The sequence below is a fragment of the Pelmatolapia mariae genome, linkage group LG10_11, assembly GCF_036321145.2.
Source record: "Pelmatolapia mariae isolate MD_Pm_ZW linkage group LG10_11, Pm_UMD_F_2, whole genome shotgun sequence".
In the NCBI taxonomy this organism is placed as follows: Eukaryota; Metazoa; Chordata; class Actinopteri; order Cichliformes; family Cichlidae; genus Pelmatolapia; species Pelmatolapia mariae.
Genome location: NC_086236.1, coordinates 12,738,529 through 12,759,892, shown reverse-complemented (window position 1 = coordinate 12,759,892; position 21,364 = coordinate 12,738,529). Strand labels below are relative to the sequence as shown.

Genomic DNA, 21,364 nt, shown 5'->3' with positions numbered 1-21,364 from the left:
GAGATTTCTCCAGATTTTATAAATCTTGTGATATTATGTACTGTAGATGCTGGGGTATCCATGAAATTGTTCCACAATTTGTAGACAGTTTTTTTTGGAGATGGTCAATCTCTGCCTGTCTTTAGCTCTGAGAACTTCTGCCTCTACAACATGCTTTTTTTTTTACATACCCAGTCACTGTTACTGATCTGTTCTCAGTTAACCCAAATAATTTCAAAATGTTCTTTCAGTTATTTCTTTTTAGTACCATTTATTTTTGACCTATCCCAACGTTTATAACACATGTTGCTTCCATCAAACTTTAAAGTGAACTAATATTTTTCCATCAAATAGCATACGGTCTCAGTTCAAACATTTAATGTTTTCTAGTTTTGTAATCTGAAGGAAATAGGGCTTTAATGGATTTGCAAATCATTGCATTTTGTTTTAATTTCCACAGGATTACACAGTCTTGCATGCTTTTTGAAACCTAGCTTGTATAAGATTATAAGTGACAACAGAGGCTACTTACAGCTGCCAAACTTCAATGGACAAGCATGAGCATCCATAGGGAAGTCCTCTAGATGCATAGGACATTCTGCTCTTACTGTAAGCCTAGAAAATGTTCACAAAGACATGGGCAGTGAATTAGAAAAAAACAGCGTATAGAGGAAAACAGAGCATGTGGCAAAGCCAGCAGAAAAATAATGAAAGTGTGATGACAGTAGAATTAAGGCAGAATGACAATTCATTACAGTTAGGCACAAGAAACATGCGGTATACTATTCTTCTTTCCAGTCTGTTGGAACCAGCGCCTGTTGAACGAAGCTGTACTACTTTTCCCCAAACCAACAGAAGTGCTCCAGTTCCCTGAGCTGTGAGTTTCTATTTCCTGACAGCCTGGTGAAAAACAGCATGTCAGGCCACCCGTGACACACTAATCTCCCATCTATCCCTCATCTCACTCATCTGTGACAGCAATATGGGCTCCGCCTATCACCCCTCCCCCTGCTAGTAAACATGTTGAAACAAATGCTTTATGATCCTTGCTTTAGACATCTCACATTAGCATCAGTCTGTTTTGTGCATCGAGGTTTGCACTGTCATAAATGGGTTTTTTTAACCAACTCTGTGGAAGGATACCGAGGTGTCACACCTTATCAACTCGATGGTTCATGCGGCATCTCCAAAGCAATAAATCATAATATGGTTAAAAAATAAATAAATAAATAAAAATGTATTTTCCTGACGAATGCTATTGCAGTTACAATGACATTAACATCTGTGCTGGAAATTTATGGTGCCTTACCGTAATACAGACATTAAAATGCAAGCATTGAAACACTTCATCAATGTAACAGAACATAAAAATAAAAATATAGTTGTATGGTAAATCATATTTGTGTGAAGGAGCCAAAAAAGTATATTCCTTATATTAAATGGGGTAGAAGCAGTGCACATAAAACATTAACTCAGATAACACTGTCGACAGCCCTTTCATGAACACAGTGACTTGTAACATGAAGCTTTTTTTTCCCAGTATTTTATACCTTTTAACACATTCTAATGCCAAACACCAAGACCTGACCTATAGCAAGTATTGCATTTGCAAGTTTAGCTAAAGCCTGACAAAATCCAATGATGACCACCAAATCCATTAAAAATACATGAACAAAGACAACCCTGGATGATATTATCATTCATTATTATGACTATGGCATTTAAAATTTATTATGAATCAATCAAATATAAATTTTTACTTATTAATACACCAAATGTGTCTTGAGAAACAAAAGATTTAATAAATTACGAGCTGTTGTGTCTGATTTGTGTGCTATAAACGTTTTCTAGCTGGACACAGAAAATACAAAACCTTATTACTGGTTTATGCTGCCTTGTCACTGGGGCAGTGCCATTTGATGTGTTGCTGTTGTGTCCTTGACAGGGGGTAATTATTTGTGGTTTGCATTTTATAGAGCTCAGTCTTAAACCTCTGGTGACAATTTTATGCCGTAATGTAAAAAGTACAGAAATGGACCTTCTAAAAAAAACTGCAAAATAAGGGGGCATTCATTATTTTACACTGTGCATTTTTATTATCATTTATTCATACACTTGGAAACGCCTTCCTAGTCTTACTTACGAATTACAATGTGCTTATAACACACGTCTTCAGAATGTGGGAAAAAAAACAGAGCACTGTGCCTTTAGTGAGAGCTCTCCAGTACCTTTTTTACTGCTTGGGAACAAATTTGTCTCTTTTTGACCCTCAAAAAGATACACATAGTTACTTTGAGGTCCAGTTATTAGTACTAGGGGATACATCAGTGTGGCTTGCAGCTGTAGGGACTGACATGGACTTTTACTGTCCTCATCAAACTATGTCAGACTTTTTTTTTTGATTTATAAATACATGGTCTTGGGAAGGACTGACACAACTAGAACAGGGAGTTCAGAACTAGAAGCAAAACTCTAGGCTAAGTAATTTTACATCATTCCTCACAATTTCTCCACATCAGTATTCCATAACTGAATTCTTCTTTTTCAGTTTAGACCACTAAGATCTACTGTTCCTTTAGCCCCGATTCCTCATCAAATGATGCATGTAATGAAATAATACCAGTCTCGCTTTTCAGTCAATCTCAAAACATTATCTAGTTCCTTTTAAAATCTTTATTGCACCAGTGCAGTAGAATACATTGGCCTACCTCATGGTATAAAGTAGTGTGCCTTCCTCTGTAATTCGCAGAAGCTTGTTTGGCATGGTCATGTTGTGCGCCACTGACTTTTTGCCATTGTGGAAGAAAGTATCGGGGGTCCAGATCTTGCTGGCCATCAGGTTGTTGAGACGTAGCACAGCCATGGGGCCTTTGAACTTTAATCTTTCATCCTTCCAGCTTTGTCTGAAGAACACATCAATTGTGTACTCCTACAAGAAGCAGGTGAGGCACAGACAAAAAAACAAAAAAAACACAAGTCAACAAAAAGTCGTGCTCCACCACCTTGTAGCAGTTTTCTTTGTACTTTTACCTTCAGCTGGCTTGAGGAAGATGCTGAGTAATCTAACCTCATTTTTCCCCTGTTGCCATGTTCTCACTTTTCTTCTCTCTTTTTTTTCTTCTTTTTGCCTCATGTCACTTTGACTTTCTTATGGTTGGCCTAGTTTCCCTGCTGGTAACTGTCTTTTTACATTAACGGTTTTGCCGAACATAAAGAATCTAGTGGATGGAAGTAGAAGGTTTCCTGGCTGGTAAGTGTATTCTTTTTTTAAAGAACGCCTCCTTTGTACACAGCAAAAACTGTAGTGTTGAATCAACTCCCACAGAGTTGATTTTAACATTTTTTCAGGGTTTATATAGCTCCACACTCTACAGAGTTGAATTAACATTTTCAAAATAGTTAATTATTTAACACTTTGTCAGAGTTCCTTCTTTAACTCTTAAAACTGGGTTAAATTAACACTGAGCAAATTATTATTAACACCATGTCTGAGTTCATTTTAACTCACCAAACTGGGTTAAATTAACACTACACAGATTGAAAAATAACACTACTTTAACTCTTTACTCTTTTATTAAGGTAGTTTTAATCCCTAAAAGAACTATTTATGTAATAGATTAACATAACTTTTTAACGACAACAATTACAATTATGAGAATAATTTCAAGAAAACTGTACATTGTCCAAAAACATTTATTATCATGCTTCTTTTTCCCAGAAAGTGAATTAAAACATAATAAATGAAGATATAATGTACAAACTTTCATCTGCAGCACTGTATGAGTTTTGAATATCAAATGGTCTGTGACATTTGAGTTCAGTTATTTTTATGACACACCGTTCTTCAGTTTGTACTACTTTGAATGCATGGTGATGTTCATCAAAGTTTTCAGTAAAGAGTTTGTGTGTCAACAAAAAAATGTCATTTTCAACCATAAGTGTATCAATTATTTGACAAAAGACTGGCATGTCTTCCTCCATTGTACTGCAAACAACGAGTCCAGCTTTGTACTCTACACCATCAATTTTAACCCAACTTGTTGAGAAAACATCTTTTGACAATAGCATTTCACTATTGACCACACTTTCATCTCTTAAAGAAAATGATTTAATTGGCCCAAACTCCTTCTGTTTAAGAGAAAAGGTTTCCCAGTGATAAGCAATGGCCATCTGATGCCGTTTAGCAAGCGATTTGGTGAGGTTTTTGAAATTTTTGAAATAATCTTTGAACAACTTGTGCTTAGCTTCAAACCTCATACTCCACATATACAGTAAAGGGCCAATTTTTCGAATAGAGGATGGGTAATGAATCATAAAATGATGCTTAGGAATCAAGTTTCTGTGTGGATACGTGTGCTTAAATAGTTTGTGGTGGTCAATAATCAAATTCTTCAAATATATAGTCATTCCCAGAGTGAGACAAGGTGAAAAAACAATGTTCATTATTTGAAGTAACAACAATAACAAATTCCAGTGTCTGTTCCCTGCAGGAATAATGTCACCAAACAAAAGTGGGATGTTTTTCACAAGACAGAATGTCTGGATAGAGTTCAAACCAATGCTATTGCCAGCACTGTCCAATATGATTTTAGTGGGCCGGTTTTTTCTTTCTAAAAATCCATAGTCAAAACCATAAATCCTAGAAAGCAAGTTCTGTTCTGATATGAAGTGTTGCGTAAGATACTCAAAAAGCAATTTGACCTCATACTGAGCCACACCTTCAAGAAGGTCATGCATTATATCAAATGAGTAGTTATTGCAAATATGGTAATACTGCAATGAATTGAGTGCAGAATTTCTCTTCAACCCATACAGTGACTTCAATTTAGGATTTTCCCGAAGAGACTGGCAATGTATGTCAAACAAATCTTTCCCACGAAGAATAATTTTAGGATCATCCTCACTGTACACCATTTGACAATCATTCTTCTCAATCAAACAAAGGCGACAGAAATGATGGCTACTGAACGACTCATTAAAACCAAGAATTGAGTGCATCCCTAGGTTATCTCCAGTGATCTGTGATATTGTGCCATATACCTGCTCATCAGAAAATGGAAGACTTAGCCCTTGGCTTTCCAGTTTTTTGACATCATTTATCAGTGGTTCCAGTATAACATCAAAACCATACTTTTGCAGATCTGGTGTGTGGAAAAGTGACACTAAATGAATGTTCATCAAAATGGAATTAAATTTTGGGGGCAAGTTTCTTATAACAAAATAAATACAGCCAATTTTGTGAATTCCACGTTTAGAGCCAAGAGGATTGGCTGTTTCAAAATCATCATAGTATAGCTGAATTTGTAATGCATGCCTTTTGGCTGAAAACAAAGGGTGAGTTTTAAAGTAACTTCCATCACAAAAGTCATGATAAGCATCAGGCTCTGAGCTACACTCTCTCTGCAGGAAAACACAAATCTCTGGATTTCTAAACATGAACTTCAAAGACTCCAAAATAGGTACATATATAAAAGTATCCTTCACAGGTACTTGATCATAAGTACCAGACTTCTGATTTCGCCTGATGTCATACCACACTCCAAGTGTTATTTCTCTAGGTTCTACAACTCCCCATTTTAGATTGAAGTATTTATTTCGTTTCCATTCTGTGTTCAGATTGGTGAAAGGGTTTTCAAAATTTTCAAAACATTCATTTATTAAAGATATGCTGGAGTCCTTTGTGGGTAACGCAGAAAGAATGGCCTGCTTTGCTTCTGAGCGAAGCTCACTTGTTAATTCCTCCAAATCGCCTACAAGTGAGGATACTAAACTGTTAGAAAGGCCACTACCCTGCAGTTTGGCCACAATGGATGCACACATTTCTTTGGATGAATCCCTTGTAAGTACTGAATCAATGCTCACTGGAACACTGGAAGAACTAGACTCTGGAAGAACACTGGGAGAACTGTGAGGAAGATTTGAGGAATTAAACTGGTCCTCCAAAGCAGGTGAAACTGTGTCATTAGAAAAACAAGCAATGGCTGAAGTTCGATCATTTTGGTCAACATTGCTGTGAAAACTACTGAGGTGCTTCCTAAAGCCTGCATAAGTTTGGAACTGAAGCCTGCAGCCTGGCTGCCAACAAAATAACTTAAACTTAGGTCCAGGATAATAACCATGTTCACCTCTTAAATGTGAAATCAGCTGCTGACTGCTGGGATAAGCTCTCTTACACAAAAAACATGTCAGCATTTTAATGATTTTTACTTAGGTTGTGAGAAGAATTTCCTGGTTAAGGATTTTGGCTCTCAGGTCACGAACTCTTGGGGACTCCTTCATTTTCCCCATATCAATATTGTATACTGTTGTCTGCAGAAATGTGTAGAAATTCACAAGTGCAGCATCATAAGACACATTGAACACAAAATGAGCTTTAAAAAGCTCATCAAATGCCCCAAGGGAGCGGCTGGCCTGGCAGGGGATGAGACGCTTGTCTATGGCAACATAGAAGCTGTCGACCTTCCTCTTCTGGCGCCCAACAGCCAGGAGGTATGGCTGCTGACTCTGCTGATTCTGGAGATGCTCTTCCAAACTGCAGCAAGACTGGAGTTGAGACAAAGATACTGAGCATTAGACAGGAGCAAGTCAGAGATAATAGCATCACAGAAATGAGTATGTAAACCTCCTTTGTAAGCTCAACTGTAATTTGTTTCATTCACCTCTTAACCAGTGACATGACAACTTATGATAAAAACTATAAATATTAAATTACCTTATGAAAGACTACAAGTCTCTCAACAGCATCAGAGGCGCTGATTTTTTGATACTTTGGTCCTCCTGGAGGTGGCGGAAGGAGATGTAACAGTAACAACAGGGAGGCCATGTCTTGGTCAAAGGCTGCGGCCAAAGAGTCACAAGAATCAATTGACAGCAAATCTTTCAAATGCAATTTTTAAGGAGAACTAGAAAAGCACTTCCTAAGAAAGTTGAAATGTGCTGTCATAAACATTAAACTAACAGCTAAAGAAAACTGATGAAGCAAAGCTAACAGGTGAATGAATTGGTATTTATTAATAGAATCCTGATGCTATTGAACTTTAACTGCTTATAGCAAATCATATTTAACAAACTCACTTGCTGCCTCATCAAGATCACTTCCTGGTGGACTCTCTGCTGACTGCACCAATTGACGCAACTCTACTGTTGAGGTGAGCTGCTTGGCCTCTTTGATGATTTGATACCTAAAGATTGGATCCCATTTCTGAAGCAGCCTGGTAGATATCTCATCATCAAACAGGAGAGTGAAGTCTTGATTCACCTTTAAGAAAGAAAATCTACTACTGCCACATTCATCTTGAAATTTAAAGTGATATTAAAAATTCCACTGAATATTCTCACCAATCCTTTTGTATCCAAAAATCTTGGGAAGATAGACAGGATATCAAGACTTTTGTCAGGATCATTGATGAGCTTCTGACGATGCTGAAAGGTCTCTCTCATCTTCTGGAAAATCAAGGAAGTGTCAGATGTATGGTTCAGCAAAGAGATGGCCTCCTGGCAAGCATCTCCATCAAGCTGCATGTCGACATTAATGGGCCTTTGGGAATTTGGGCCCCCTGAAGAAAAACACACAAACATAAAAGCATAGGTGCTGAGCAGATAGGTAAATGAAAACAAAATAGTATATAATGTAAATGAGAACATTATCTAGTTTGTGGACACTTAATTTCTTACCTCCTTCTTGAGCAAAGCCAGTGGAGCTACTTGGTGGTGCAGATCCTCTTCTAGTCTTTCTCTGTATCGTTTTCAAACGCCAAGAAATGTATCCAGTGCTGCTTGCAGCATCATAGAAGTGTTCCTAAAATGTAAATACATTCAAAAATAATGTGTTGTCAATCTGAGAAATTTCAGAACTTAAATGTCAACGCACACAAATCCCAATGATGCACAGCATGAAAATTATGTAAACAAAGTGCAATAATAGTGACTATACATAGCCTTTCTTGGAGTATGGGTCTTTCAGGGATGGGAACAATGTCACTACCCCTAGCGCGTACTGTTCTCTAACAGCTTTGGTGGGGAGGTGCCTGAAAAACGATTTTAAATTAGCATGCTTAAGTAATGGCAAAATAGTAACTTGTATTTAAAAAAATAAAATAAAATGCACAAATAGAACACACATACCCATGGCAATCAATCATGTGAGCCACTATTATATTGACCATTTTTCTTCTGGTAGCATCTGTTAGAGTTTGTGTTGTGTGATATTCCTGGAGAACCTCTTCACCACCTGAATTGGTTCCAAGTACACCTTCAATTAACTTGAGAAAAAAAAGATGCAAAAAGTGAGGAATAGCTTTTCTACATATTAAGAATAATGAAGTAGAAAAAAAACTATGGGAACTGAGTTTTGTCACAACCTTTTTAGCAGATGCTGCATCAACAGTACCCTCAACTCTTGTTTTCTTCCTGGGACCCTCATCTAGAAGTATAGTTGATGTACTTGCATTTGAGCTGAAGCTTGAGTCAGAACAATCAGATGCAGAAGACAAGGAGCAATCAGAAAATTCTAAAAGGAAAAAACAACATTATTCTGTAAGGTGTAGAAAAAAAATCTGGCTGCAGATTTTTAACTAGCAAAGCAACATCACACTGCAGACCTGACTCATTTAAATTAACTGATCTCAATGTTCAAACAGCTGATTGGTCAAATTGTGTGCTCCTGATTATTTGGAACAACCAGCAGCCACACAGCCCTTCCCCATGTCTGGTGTTGAGCTTGCCCCTTTAAATTTCTCACCGTCACTTGGGAAAACTGTTAGGACCACAGTGCCTTGGCTGATAAGGTCACTGAAAATCACTTCATCAACTTCTGTCCCTGTTCCATCTTTGTACACTACTTTTGCATCAGGTGGCAGGCAAAATCTCTCGATGACTGGAAAAGATAAGATATATCTGAGTGCACCTTTTAAGTAAACTGTTCTTGCCTCACATTCACTAAAGTGATACACCACTGTATGATTCAAGAGACTTGGCGAAACGCCCTACAAAAAATTCTGTCCCCCCAACTAAAATTAGGTAAGATATAAACAAACCTTTTTCATGAAACTGCATAAACTCAAACCGCCCATCAACCTCTTCCAACTTCACATACTTCTGCTGTTGGCAGTATCGAACCTGGACCAGCATTTTACTGAGACAAAATAATAACAAAAATGGCATACTAGTAAGTATTTGACATTTAGAGCAATTCAAGCAAAAATGATTAAAACACTGACATATACCGTACATGGTAATTAGTACTGACCATGCGTTTGAATTTCACTGCAATAACATTTAATGTTATCAAATAAACCTGTGTCTGTCCATGCAGGAGTCCAATTGATACACAACACAATACAAAATACATGTTAATCTATGGTGTAGTTTACACCAGACACGGAGTGCTACGAAGCGATTGTTTCGGTATCTGGTCTATTTTTTGCGTGGGCCACGCATGTTCCGCAGGAAGTTACACCAAGACACACAAGACAATCCAGGCAATTTTGAAGATAAAAGCTATTCTCCAAAATAAAATACTGCGATTGACAAATGCGATCAGATTCGTGTATGAAAAGAGACAATAGAGATGAAAATAAACACATCGCAAAGGAGGGGACAGCCTAACTGACTATGTTTGGGGCGGGTGTCTCAAAGGGAGAAGAGAGTGAGACAGAGAGAGAGACAGATTAGAGACAAGTCAACGATGAACGATGTCAAAGTAAAAGCAGGAGTGACTAAAACAAGCTCTCTTCAATTATTTTGGGATGTTATTTACTTATCAATTGTGAAAAAATTGCTCTGAATAAACAGAGGAGCAAAAACGCTCATGAACTGGCGTGGAGAAAGACGTGTCTGTGTGAACAGGGGAAAAGCTGAACGTGGCGCGGCGCTTCCACGTGCAGTGTCTACCGTCACTCACGAGTAAAAAGACTGCAACATTAACATTAGCATTGAAGGCTAAATAGAATTTTCGACACATCTCCTCCTCTATTAAAGCTCGTTTTCAGCAACCGAACACCAAGAAACATCAAGAAAACCTCACTGCACCGATAGAATACCGTGAATATAAAAAATATTTTATATAAGTTTGAATTACTTACCGTTTGTGTAAAATACTCCAAGCAGCAACACGGCAGGCATCCACCACGGTGTAACCAGCAGAAGCACATGGAAAATCGGCCGGCAGAGCAAACTATTAATTGATCCACGGGTTTACCTGGGCAGAAGCCCAGGGGCCTACCAAGATAAATAACTCTCTTCAGAGTTCATTTGCTTGGACTTGAATAACACTGTTTAATAACTCCAACACTGAACACTATTTGAATCAGAATGTGTTAAAATGACACTTTGAGAGTGGAAATCAACTCTAACATGTTTAACCCTGAAATTTTAACACTCCAGTTTTTGCTGTGTACAGTAACTTTGCTGTGTTTCAAACAGTAATATGTGGCTTTGCCTTTCCATTTTCTTCTTTTATGCTATTTACATAATTATTGTCTGGTCAGTTTAATGTGCCCTATGCAAATACAGGATCATTAATTATCTGGCCATTTGGTTTTGCATTGTCAGGTAAGTGCCAAAAATGATCATTGTTAGCATTTATCTTTGGGGGGACTTCTTTGCTCAGTAATCTAAATTACACCGGACACAAAAAAGAAGCACTGGACACAAAATTAGGAGGACATTTCATTTTCAAGCCAGCTAATGACTAGCTGAGAGCAGATTTTAATGGTTCCACATGACCGCCCGGCAGAGTAAAGGGAGCCAGTAAAAATTACAGAGCAGCGTGGGTTTTTCTTTTTTTTTGTTCTCCCCCTCCCTTTGCCTCTCAGTTCTCGTAAGATAATTAGTATGAAGTGAAACAGAGCTTCAAGGTAATAAAGCAGGATAGGGAAAGGCTAGAGAGGGAGAAAATGTTCCTCAGCTCTTCCTTCTGGCTTTAACCGAAGCAAAATAGTTCTGGCCTGTATGTCAACCATTGCAATTAACTGAGATTATATCAAACAGAGCAGACACAATTCACGTGCTTATAACAGGAGTGGTTTATTTTCAAGGCTGGGTAGTGAGTCGTTTAAATGAGATTAATTGGTTTCTAGTGAACAGGGTAAAGATCACTTGTGTTGGAACAACTCACATTTTGTGTGTGTGTGTGAGTGTGTGTTTTTTCAGGTTGAATGTTAAATAAGACAAGAAAAAAATAAAAGTGTTTATTAATATTTCTTTGCATTTTGTAGCTTCTTGTAATTTCAGATGGGTTCAAATAACTTGACCTTTCAAACTGCAGAAAAACACAATAAAGTATGGCTTGTTTTTAAATCAGGTTAAACTTTAAGCTTGTCATAATCAATCACTCATAATCACAATTTTGCTTGTTATTGTATAGATTTATTCTTAATTATACTTTAGTTCACGTGAATGTTCCAAAATAATGCAAGTAATTTTATTGTCTATCCTTCAAACTTGTACAAGAAGGATATTTGAGGCTTTTTTTTGTAGTATACACTGGTACCACAGCATTTTTGTAGCATGAGCTTACAAACCATGAACCGGAAAATTTATTTTGCAGGTGACAGTTTTATTAACACATCATAAGTTAATAGAATGAATCTACAAATCAATAGATATTTCACAGTTTAAAGACCACTGTGTCCAGAAAGGGTATAAGGCAGGGCTAAAGATGGAGGGGAGGAATACCAGAAAACTAATGACATTTATAGAGGCGAAAAGAGTCTTACCATGTCATGGTCCGAAACTGGCCCAATACTAGTCACGAAAATGTCAGTCTTGACTTCAGTTACACGCTCTGTTGAAGCAGGAAATTGCTGAGTGAGTGACTATCAGTGGCATTCATTAGCTTCTAACTACCTGTTAATACAGGACCACCTGGCTATAGCCTCTGAAGCACTAAATCTATTCAGAAATATTTTTAGCACTTAGACAAGCACACAAGAAACAAACAAAAAAACAAAACATTTAAAAAATGTCCACTTTGGATGTCAATAACCATTTCTGTTGTTATTGGTTTCAGTGTCAGTTCCATTACCCGGACAGAGGTTTAATCTCTTAATAAATTTGTGCATTGCTGCATTGTTGGAAATGTGCCATTCTAGTCCCATAATGCTGATAGCCAAAATGGGACCACTGGGGATTCTTTTGGAATGGGCTGCAGAGCGCGCGCGCGTGTGTGTGTGTGTGCAAGGTTTAGTTTTTTGTGATTGTGAAACTGAAATGTGGCAGCACAATTTATGAATGATACCCATCATAATCCATAATTTCTTCCCCTTGGCTGCTGAACTTCTAGCAGGCGTTGTTTTATTCGCCTGTCTGTTTGATGCCTGCTGCATCATACTGTGCAATCCTCAGTGTCCTTCACACACTAATTCTCACATCATCACTCCCTCCTTTCCCTTTTACTCTCTGTTTTTCTTTCTTTATCTAGTTTGCACCTTTTCATTTCCTGGATTTGTCCTTGAATTCCTGCCATTTTGCTTCCATCTTTTGTCAATGGATAGTTGACAATAGAAGGAACAAACACACAAAAAAGCAGGATAGAAGGGCCAGGTCTCAGATTCTTTTACCTTTTAAAGTCTGACACTTACTGCAAGCTCACCTCCGTAACATTTAAACATTTCGATATTATTCTATTGCAAGTTAAAAAAAGACAAACAGCAGCCATTATGTGGGACAAAATATATGCAATGACTTGGGTTTACTGACCTCCTAGTCCTGGCCTGAGGCGATTGTCATAGCCATCCAGAAGGCTGTCTAAGATCTTTGTGAAGACTGTAGTGTTATCTTTCTGTTGATCTGTCATGCCGTTCTGCCCAGAGCTGGGAACGCAAAGAATAAGATTTAAAGTCACAGCTAGAATCCAAAACCACAGTCAGAACTATCAACTGTCTAAGAACAAACTGTATTATAAATCAAAGGGGGAAGAAGGACAGTTTCAGCTTTGTAGTTAATGCACATGGGTAGCGTAAATGCAGCGTGAATCACATTGTGATAACACAAAGAAAACTCAGCCAAATCCTATATGACACTGACAAATTTAGCTGCTAAATTAGAATTCAGTGTGTGAGCACGAGCATGAGGTTTCAGATCATATTGATATGAAATAAATAAGCAAGTGATTGTTCAGAGGTGGACTGGAAACGAACGTATCCCGTGAGGCCAAGTTTTTCTCTACTATTAGCACATTCTCACTTCCAAGTCATCACTGACGCTTGGTCAGAACCACTTGGCGTAACATGTTCACACACTATAGCATTACATTCCAAAGCACAGATTACATTTTTGCCAGATGACAAAGTATAGCAACTGAAAAAAATGTCTGGATAAAATAGAACTTGGGCGAGTGGATAGCATTGAAGAGTCCTATTATTCAGTCTGATGGCAGGAGTTCCAGTTTCTTTAACTTTTGTTTTGAAAAGTAGAATGGGAGGCAGAGCCTTCAGTTTTAAGATTAGGCTTAAAACTTTATTTTGGCTCACATGACCCTGAAACCTCCCTTGGTTACACTGCAATAGGTTTAGGCTGCTGGGGGATTCCGATGAGGCACTGAGTGTTTCTTCTTCAGTCACCTTTTTCACTCATGTGTTTATACACCACTCTGCATTTAATTATTAGTTATTATTAATCTCTGTATCCTTTCACAGCATGTCTCTCTCTTGTCTTCATCTGCTCACCCTGAACCGGTCAGGGCAGATGGATCCCTATGAGCCTTGTTCTGCTATAGGTTTCTTCCTGTTAAAAGGGAGTTTTCCTTCCCACATCCGCCAAAGTGCTTGCTCATAGGGGCTTATATGACAGTTGTCGTTTTCTGTTTTTCTTGCATTATTGTAGGGTTTATATCTTACAATATCAAGCACCTTGAGGCAACTGTTGTTTGATTTGGCCCTGTAGAAATAAAATTGAATTGAATTGATTTCAACTAAACATCAGTTTTGACTTATTAGTCTCAGTCACTATATGGTTAGGTTTAGGAGTAGAACAACTTTACATGTTAGCCACCTCTCTGCCATTGTCTCATTCCATAACAGTGATGGCACAGTAGGGCACATTTGGCTATAGTTTTACAGGCCACCATGCACAATGACAAATGGCTCAAGGGGTATCCAGTGTGTTAAAATGCTACGCCAAGGGGGGTCCATCCCAAACGTCAGTATGTGTTGACTTGATAGTGAGACCAATTTGGCACTGGATTTATTTATTTATTATTAGAGGGGCGTGTGGGCTGCGTAGCATATACCGTATGTGTATGTGCACACACAGCCTTTAGGTACACTCAGCAGAGAAAAATAGAGAGTGAAATACAGAGTAGACATAGAGAAACCATAATACATTATTGATGCCTTAATATGGTCTTTTAGATCACAAAGGCCTTGCTGAATGTGCTCTTTGAACAACATGAAACAAAATGCTTAGAGCAATGCCGAAAACACTCACAATCAGTAATTGTTAGAGGAGGGTTTGCATCTCCACACATAAATATTTCAACGCACTCATAATCTGGGATACAGCCCCTAATTACAATGTGTAGCACAAGGACTGCAGTGAAAGAGCGCGTGTGTCTATGAAGGAATGCATGCATGTACCATCTGCACCCACAAGCTTCCATATATGATAGCACAATGATTATCTTCAACAGCATATTTTATTCTGCTATCATCTTCTCCTCCTTTGCTGTGCCAAAAGGATTTGGTTTGATTGCATGCAAAATAAACAGCAAGTGTTTGGAAACAAGCTCTGCTAGCTGAACAGCTCCAAGGAGAGAGAGAGGTCATCGAGATTAGTTAGCGGGGACCTGCAAAAGGTTGGAGGGAAAAGTAGGAGGGATAGTGGGTGGGAGAGTGACGCCTATTAAGAATGGGAGTTAAAGCTTCAATGTATAGTCTAAAAAGACAAAAAAAACAAGGGAATAGAGACTCGAAAGCCTTGGAAAGGTGAAGATACAGTTTAGACTGCCACAACCACATAGATACATAGTTCTCAATAAAAGCTATAGGTCTGAGGCAGAGCCTACAGATTTCAACATGAGGTGCTAAGCACTTCTTTGTAAATAAGGATGCACCATCCACACGCATGGGTTTTTAAGAGATGCTTAATCTAACTCTGCCTCCAGTTTCCCTTAATTCACAAGTGTCCACTTTTCTCTGAAAATTAATAAATAAATTTAAAAAAGCATTCAAACTTTAGAGACTGATGAGCAATTTTGTCGCCCATAAGCACAGTCGGTAACTGCTTTGAAGTGCTGTAATTCAAAATAATACTTTTTTTTTTCTTTTTTGTTCTGGTCTGAGGAGCCAATTATGTATAAAAACAGACAGCACAAACCACATCCATGGCACATCAGCTAAGACTAAAATAAATCACAGTCTACTTTGCTTTAGTTTTGTGTATTTCCCATTTTCACAGTATTTATCTGGTATTTTTCAGATTTGCCAAACTGGAGTAAGACACCCCAAAATATAGCCTTCCTCTTATAATCTCCACCAATATAGAATACAAGCCAAGCTCCTTTACGGTCAACAGGTATTTAACAGGATGCAATGAAAATGTTCATAATCGGTAAAACTAATTGGAAAAATCTATCTATTAAATCATTTTTCACATTTCTTGAATGACATTTATTTTATCTTAACTTGACAAACTGTGATCTTCATTAGAGACAGATATTTTTTAAGCTGTATGTGGGAAATATCTGAGTGTAGAGGTTCGAGTTGTATGTCAAGGACAAGAAAAGAAAACAGAAAAAAGGTGATGTGGAAGAATACACATGTTTATCAGCCAGGGGCTAGTTCCTACTGAAACATTGTACACCATCCCCATCTACAGGTCATCTGAACAGCAACAATGCTGCTCACACACTCTCTGCCAGTGTTTCTCTTTCTCTGTTAACCTGTATCTCTCTCTCTCTCTCTTTCTCTTTCTCCCTCCTTCGCTCTCTCTATATCTGTCTATCTTGTCAGCCGGATATCTAATTATAAGGCAATTTCTTTCGTTGGCAACATGCTGTAGCAGAGTTCTAGGTCTTCCTGATTACCGTGTCTTGTTGAAATCCCCCAAGGTGTGTATGTGTGTGTGTGTGTGTGTGTGTGTGTGTGTGTGTGTGTGTGTGTGTGTGTGTGTGCGTCTCTGTGTGTTTGTGTTCGTGATTTTGTATTTGACTTCAAAAAGGGGACTGGATTATACAGTAAATCTTTGGGTGATAATTGCTTTGCAGTTTGCGTTGACAGTTCCTCAGTAAGGTAATGAGTACTTTTAGATTTTCTCTAATGTACAACATATCAAACCCCATGAATCAGACCCTCTATTTGCAAGTCAGTGAGTCGCAAGCTAAAGCTGCTGTTGTGTTTAATTAGAAACAATGAGTTAAAAATACAGAGATGCTGCAATTCATCAAATATTTAAAATGGGAAGCATTTTATATGTCTTCTGCATGTTCTCAAGGCATGTAATCTGAGACACAAACTGCATGCTCCATGTGTGTTTTTGTGACATAGAAAAAGCATTCGGGAACATCAAGTCATCTCCAGTGAAGTTAACTGCCTTCCTGGATTATTCAGCTGTGAGGCAGATCCAATCCCTTTAGTTTCTCCAATATTGTACACATGATTTAAAAAGGGGTTAAAGTTCCAATGGTCTTATTTAATAAATTACTTGTCCTTTTGGAACGGCTTAATTTGTGTTCTTGAATCTTTAACCTTATGCTTTTATGCTTTCCTGCTTTTGAATCGTGTGGGAATTAATGCATGGCAGTGTTTTTTTTAATTGTGTCATGTCTTTTCAACTTTCCTCTCCCTCTCTGTCCTTGCTGGTTTGCTTCAGGTTTAGCTGACGTCCAACACTTCAGTGTTGACACTGAGAAGAAGTGTGTGTAACTCAACCCCCGCTGTCCCTGCAGCCACCGTCAAAAAACACATGTGCAATAACCCCTGCCAAATGTCTCTGTGCAACACACACCATCTACTGTACACAACCCAGGACTGAAATCTAGGAATGTAAATGTGTCCTGCATGGCTAGTGAACCAAAAAAAGTGTAACACTGTGATAAAGCTGATAGAGGCTATTTTGGCTTTCATCTTCCCCCCACTATGCGCCACTTAATATTACCACTATGCAATTAAAAGCATGGAGGTGTCCTGTGAGGATGCCCCAGTTACAACCACAGTGAATATGCTTTGATAGAGAGGAGCCCAATACACCAAGCAATAGGTAGGAAGACAGACTATCAGCATTTCAGGTGAACAGAACTAGTTACCTCCATGTTTAGCTGATTCACTGACATATTTACAGTACAAGCCTGTTGACCATTTTGTAAGCAAAGACACCAGCTTTAAAAGGTACTTCTGCTTTTTCATAAAAATGCCCACAATTATTTTTTATTTTTTGCCTGATGCAGTCTGATGTTCAAATCATGATGTGCAATTAGAGTTCCAATAATAGCATGATCGTATGGGCTGTATCTATGCCTACAAGAATGACCACCCTCAACATTGTTTTTTTCCCCTCTAGCACTGTGCAAGCCTTCAAAACCAAAACATGTTAACAGTGTGAAGACATAAATATGAATCTGTGAGGCATCTTATGCAGATTTGTGACTTTAATGACTTGTCCAGTGAATACGATAGAAATACAGGATATGTGCAATCACAAGTTCAAGTTTATTCTTACCTTTTCCCAAACAGTACGCTGTTGGTAAAAAGCAAGCAAGCCCACAGATACAGAAAGAGCGTCCGGCTCCGTCCACACATGGTTGCAATATGAAGACCTTTCACTGCTGGGGTTCAAAGAGAGGGAGCGAGAGAGAAAGAGAGAGAGAGAGAGAGAAAGAGAGAGAGAGAGAGAGAGAGAGAGAGAGAGAATGGACATCATTATCAAGTCATATGAGCCAGTGGCACACCGTCATTCCTAATATTTCAGTGTCAGCAAATAAGATGTGGTAAAACACCAGCAAGCATGATTATGGACCAGGATGCTTTATGTGAGGTTTTCTGGTCCTGACTCTCAACATCACTAACAGATTCACTGACAGCACATGAATCAAAAACCAAAAAGCCAAGCCACATGCACTGATGTACTGGGCCATTACATCCAACATTACATCAAAGATTTGACATCAAATTTTGCATTACATGTCACGTTGACAGAGCCACATTCTACACCCAAGCCACGAGAGAGATAAGAACTGATCAACGTTTTGATTACCAAAAAGGCATACAGTGTAAACACATTTCTCATAATTGATGCTTAATCCATATGCATAGGATATGGCTGCATCTGTAGCGCATAATAATTAAGCAAAAATAACAAGGAAACACATCACTGACCACATAACACCCCCCGTGAGCTTGTAGCACCTGTACACAGCCTCATCTAATACCCTATAATTTGAAACTGCGTTACCGCAGTATTAAACCAAATCGCCCTAAAAGACCAATATTTGCATCTTCTCTATTCATTTAGCTTTGGCAGTCGGGTCATAAAGTGTACAGACGATAGAAAGGGTTATTGTGCATGTAGATCACAATGCCCCAAATCACAATCCATTCCTGAAAGCATATTCAATGTGTCCACGAGAGGGCCAGTTACTAAGTTATTAAAAAAAGCGCTAAAATTTCACAAACGACCATAAAATGGTGCCAAAGAACCACAGCCCAGATAGAAGACAATACCCCTGATACTTGGCTGTGGTGTGCCAAGATGCACAGTGAGCGGGATGCACAGTGAGATGAACATGCACTGCTCTGTTAAAATGAAATGAAATGAAAATAAATCCCGAGGCTGACAAGGACTTGATAAGCGAGGATACTACAGATTAACGAACGGAGGAGAAAATCCCGCATAGGCACACTTTCTAAGTTATTCAGAGGAAATGTCACCCTGTCCCCAACAACATATGAATACATATTTGACACGGACAGACATTTGGCATGCAACTGGCATCGTTGCATGGATGGTCTAAATACATGCATGACGATCGGATTCGTGCGTGGCAGAGTAATTAAGCAAATGTACGTTGATGCTATTTTATTCGGAGCGCTGTCCGTGGTGATGAAACCAAGCTGCCTCCCTTCAAAACATCAAGCAGCTCGTGTTCTCCACAGAAATCATTTTTTAAAATCACCTAAATCGCTTCTAATTTCGACGGCAAACTGTCCCTTTCTCCCCAATAAAACTCGTCTTCGGTTATAGCGGTGTCCAGCAACAAACCATCCTTTTCTGAATCCGACTGTTCTCTCGCGCTTTTGCCTGACAGAAAGGCGAGGAAAAAAAACGAAGAAATCACTTACAGCTGATGAGTCGGGGTATATTCGTTGCCCGCTGCCTATATCCTCAAACTTTTAAGAATAGCTTTTCTAGCCGGACTGAATGAGAAAAAATCCTCTGTGATCTCAGATCTGACGAATTTTAGCTTGAGGCTGGAGAAGCGGCTGCTGACGATATGCGCAGGTCTCTCTCACTGTTCATTGGTGGTGCCGTAGTGAGTTCAACTCTCAGTCTGTCAGCAGCAAAGAAGAAAAAAAGGAGAAATCTTCTGCTAAACTACCAAATCTGGTCTGTGTACCGACATCCCTCTCCAAATTATTGCTGTTCACCGACCGTATCTGTAAATAAAGCGCACAGCAAACAGACTATGTCCAAGCGCAGACTATTTAATTTTAGAATAGGCTGTGCAGACCTAATATAAAGACAAGCCCGCCCATTTTATATGCAGCACAATTTAACTTCCACTGCTGTCGCACTAATCTCTTTTCACTGGCTGCTAAATAAAAATCCTCTTACATTTTTTTGATTGGAATTCCTTGTTATTTTTTCACCATCTCGCTCTCCCTCTCTCCCTCTCTCCCTGACTCCTACGTGATGATTTCCAAAGAGATTATATTGACATTCATCAAAAAGACCGTCTCACGACCTGAAACAGCTAGGACATCGTATGGACAAGAGTTACGGCCATAAAACGGACAGTGAGTTCTCGCAATGAAGAGAAAAAATGAATTAAAAAACGATGCTATGGCACAGATTCGCGCGCACCAGCGGGGGAAAAAGACACATCCACAATGTTAAGAAAATCGTGTTCCCTCACCAGCTTGCACTGATGACACGAGCTTCTCGCTCTGCAATAAAAAAAATCCTCCTCGAATCACTCGCCGTCTACTAAAAACCCACGTTTTGCATCGAGACCCCAACACTGTCTCTGTTTACAGCCAAATATTCTGCTGCTACAGCCGCGCCGCTCCAGACTGAGCACAGAACGACGAGGAGCGCTGAGCTGCGTGCATCTGCAAGGGAGGGAAAAAAACCGAGCTTATGATAACCGGCGTATATTTTTGTAGTCATCTGCGTATTTCAAGTTAAACTACAAATCAGGGGACATTTTCATCACCAAGGACTCTGAAAGAAGGCATAAGTGGAAAGCAAGGGCATTCTTATGGGCAGTTTACATCATATCACTATAACTGATGGTCGCATAAGCCTCTTATAAATCCCGGCTGTTGATCCTAGAATGATTTTGACAGAGGAACAACTCTTTTTTTCGCCTTCAGTTTTGACTGGGGGTTTATTTTCATCAGAGCAGGCAGAGTGAGCTGGCAGTGTAGTCACGTCAGTCTGGTCTGCAGTGCAACGTTTCCTCTGTGAGCGTGAGTGAGTGTGAGTGTGTGTATGTGTGTGCCTCTTCACGCGTGGTTAAAGTAGTGCATGTGAGTGATTAGTTATGACGGACGTCATGGGTTTGTATGCCTCCTTTATGTCTGTATTCAATAAGACATGTCTTTCACCTACCTATCTATCAATCTATCCATGAAAATGTATTTCACAAGGACCCCTACCACCATATCCACTACCACACATACGCATACACACACTTGCACTCTGCCCATTCCGCTCTTAACCTGATGCTGCAGGTGTGTGCATATATATATATATATATATATATATATATATATATATATATATATATATATATAACAGATCCACAACCCCACCCAGCTCCTTAATGCTATCAGAATGCAAGTGGGGTATCGTCTCAAGCTGCCTCCCTTCTCTCAAAGCCAGACGCCACCGCTGCATGTGACTCGATTTGAGCGCATGCACAACCAACACGTGCCCGCGTGCGCTCAAATCGACGCGCACGCCCGCGATGGATAGTGGAGAGGGAAAAGTATGACTGTCGTTGCTTCCTCCCCTCCTCCTTCTTCTCCTCCTCCTGGCGTTTTATTAACCTTCCGTTGTGCCGAAGAGGGGGACTTCTTCTTGGGCAACAATGTAGAGCCTCTACCAAACAGCGCAAGTGATCAGTTAAGATGAATATCTAGGGACTCCGCTTAAACAAATGGCAAACAAAGGCGACTTGGCTCCTCACAGCTCCATCTCTGGACAGGTGATGGGAACGGATAGTGAA

At 39.1% G+C, this 21,364-nt stretch overlaps 2 protein-coding genes across 6 annotated transcripts in view; both read right to left on the bottom strand.

The window, feature by feature from the left end:
* gabra1 (gamma-aminobutyric acid type A receptor subunit alpha1) overlaps positions 1-20,249 on the bottom strand; it is a 43,559-nt gene extending 23,310 nt beyond the window's left edge. Inside the window, exons 1-6 of one of the 5 annotated variants that reach the window (XM_063485617.1) lie at positions 20,048-20,249; positions 17,635-17,740; positions 12,679-12,791; positions 11,697-11,764; positions 2,688-2,908; positions 512-594 (exon numbers count right to left, since the gene is read on the bottom strand). In XM_063485617.1, the coding sequence (XP_063341687.1) occupies positions 512-594; positions 2,688-2,908; positions 11,697-11,764; positions 12,679-12,791; positions 17,635-17,714 (565 nt within the window). In that variant the 5' untranslated portion in view covers positions 17,715-17,740; positions 20,048-20,249. Of the gene's footprint in view, positions 1-511; positions 595-2,687; positions 2,909-11,696; positions 11,765-12,678; positions 12,792-17,634; positions 17,741-19,087; positions 19,167-19,253; positions 19,954-20,047 lie in introns of those variants that run through there. The other 4 variants (XM_063485620.1, XM_063485616.2, XM_063485618.1 and 1 more) reach the window with 4 other exon arrangements.
* Positions 3,751-10,245, bottom strand: LOC134635927 (uncharacterized). The gene is made up of 11 exons (XM_063485614.1): positions 10,062-10,245; positions 9,015-9,112; positions 8,720-8,854; positions 8,340-8,488; positions 8,104-8,240; positions 7,913-8,006; positions 7,654-7,777; positions 7,318-7,535; positions 7,054-7,237; positions 6,692-6,816; positions 3,751-6,522 (listed from the first exon to the last, which is right to left on the bottom strand). Exons 2-11 carry the CDS (start codon positions 9,106-9,108, stop codon positions 6,187-6,189), a joined length of 1,596 nt encoding a protein of 531 aa, XP_063341684.1. The 5' UTR covers positions 9,109-9,112; positions 10,062-10,245; the 3' UTR covers positions 3,751-6,186.
* Positions 20,250-21,364: the final 1,115 nt, after the last annotated feature.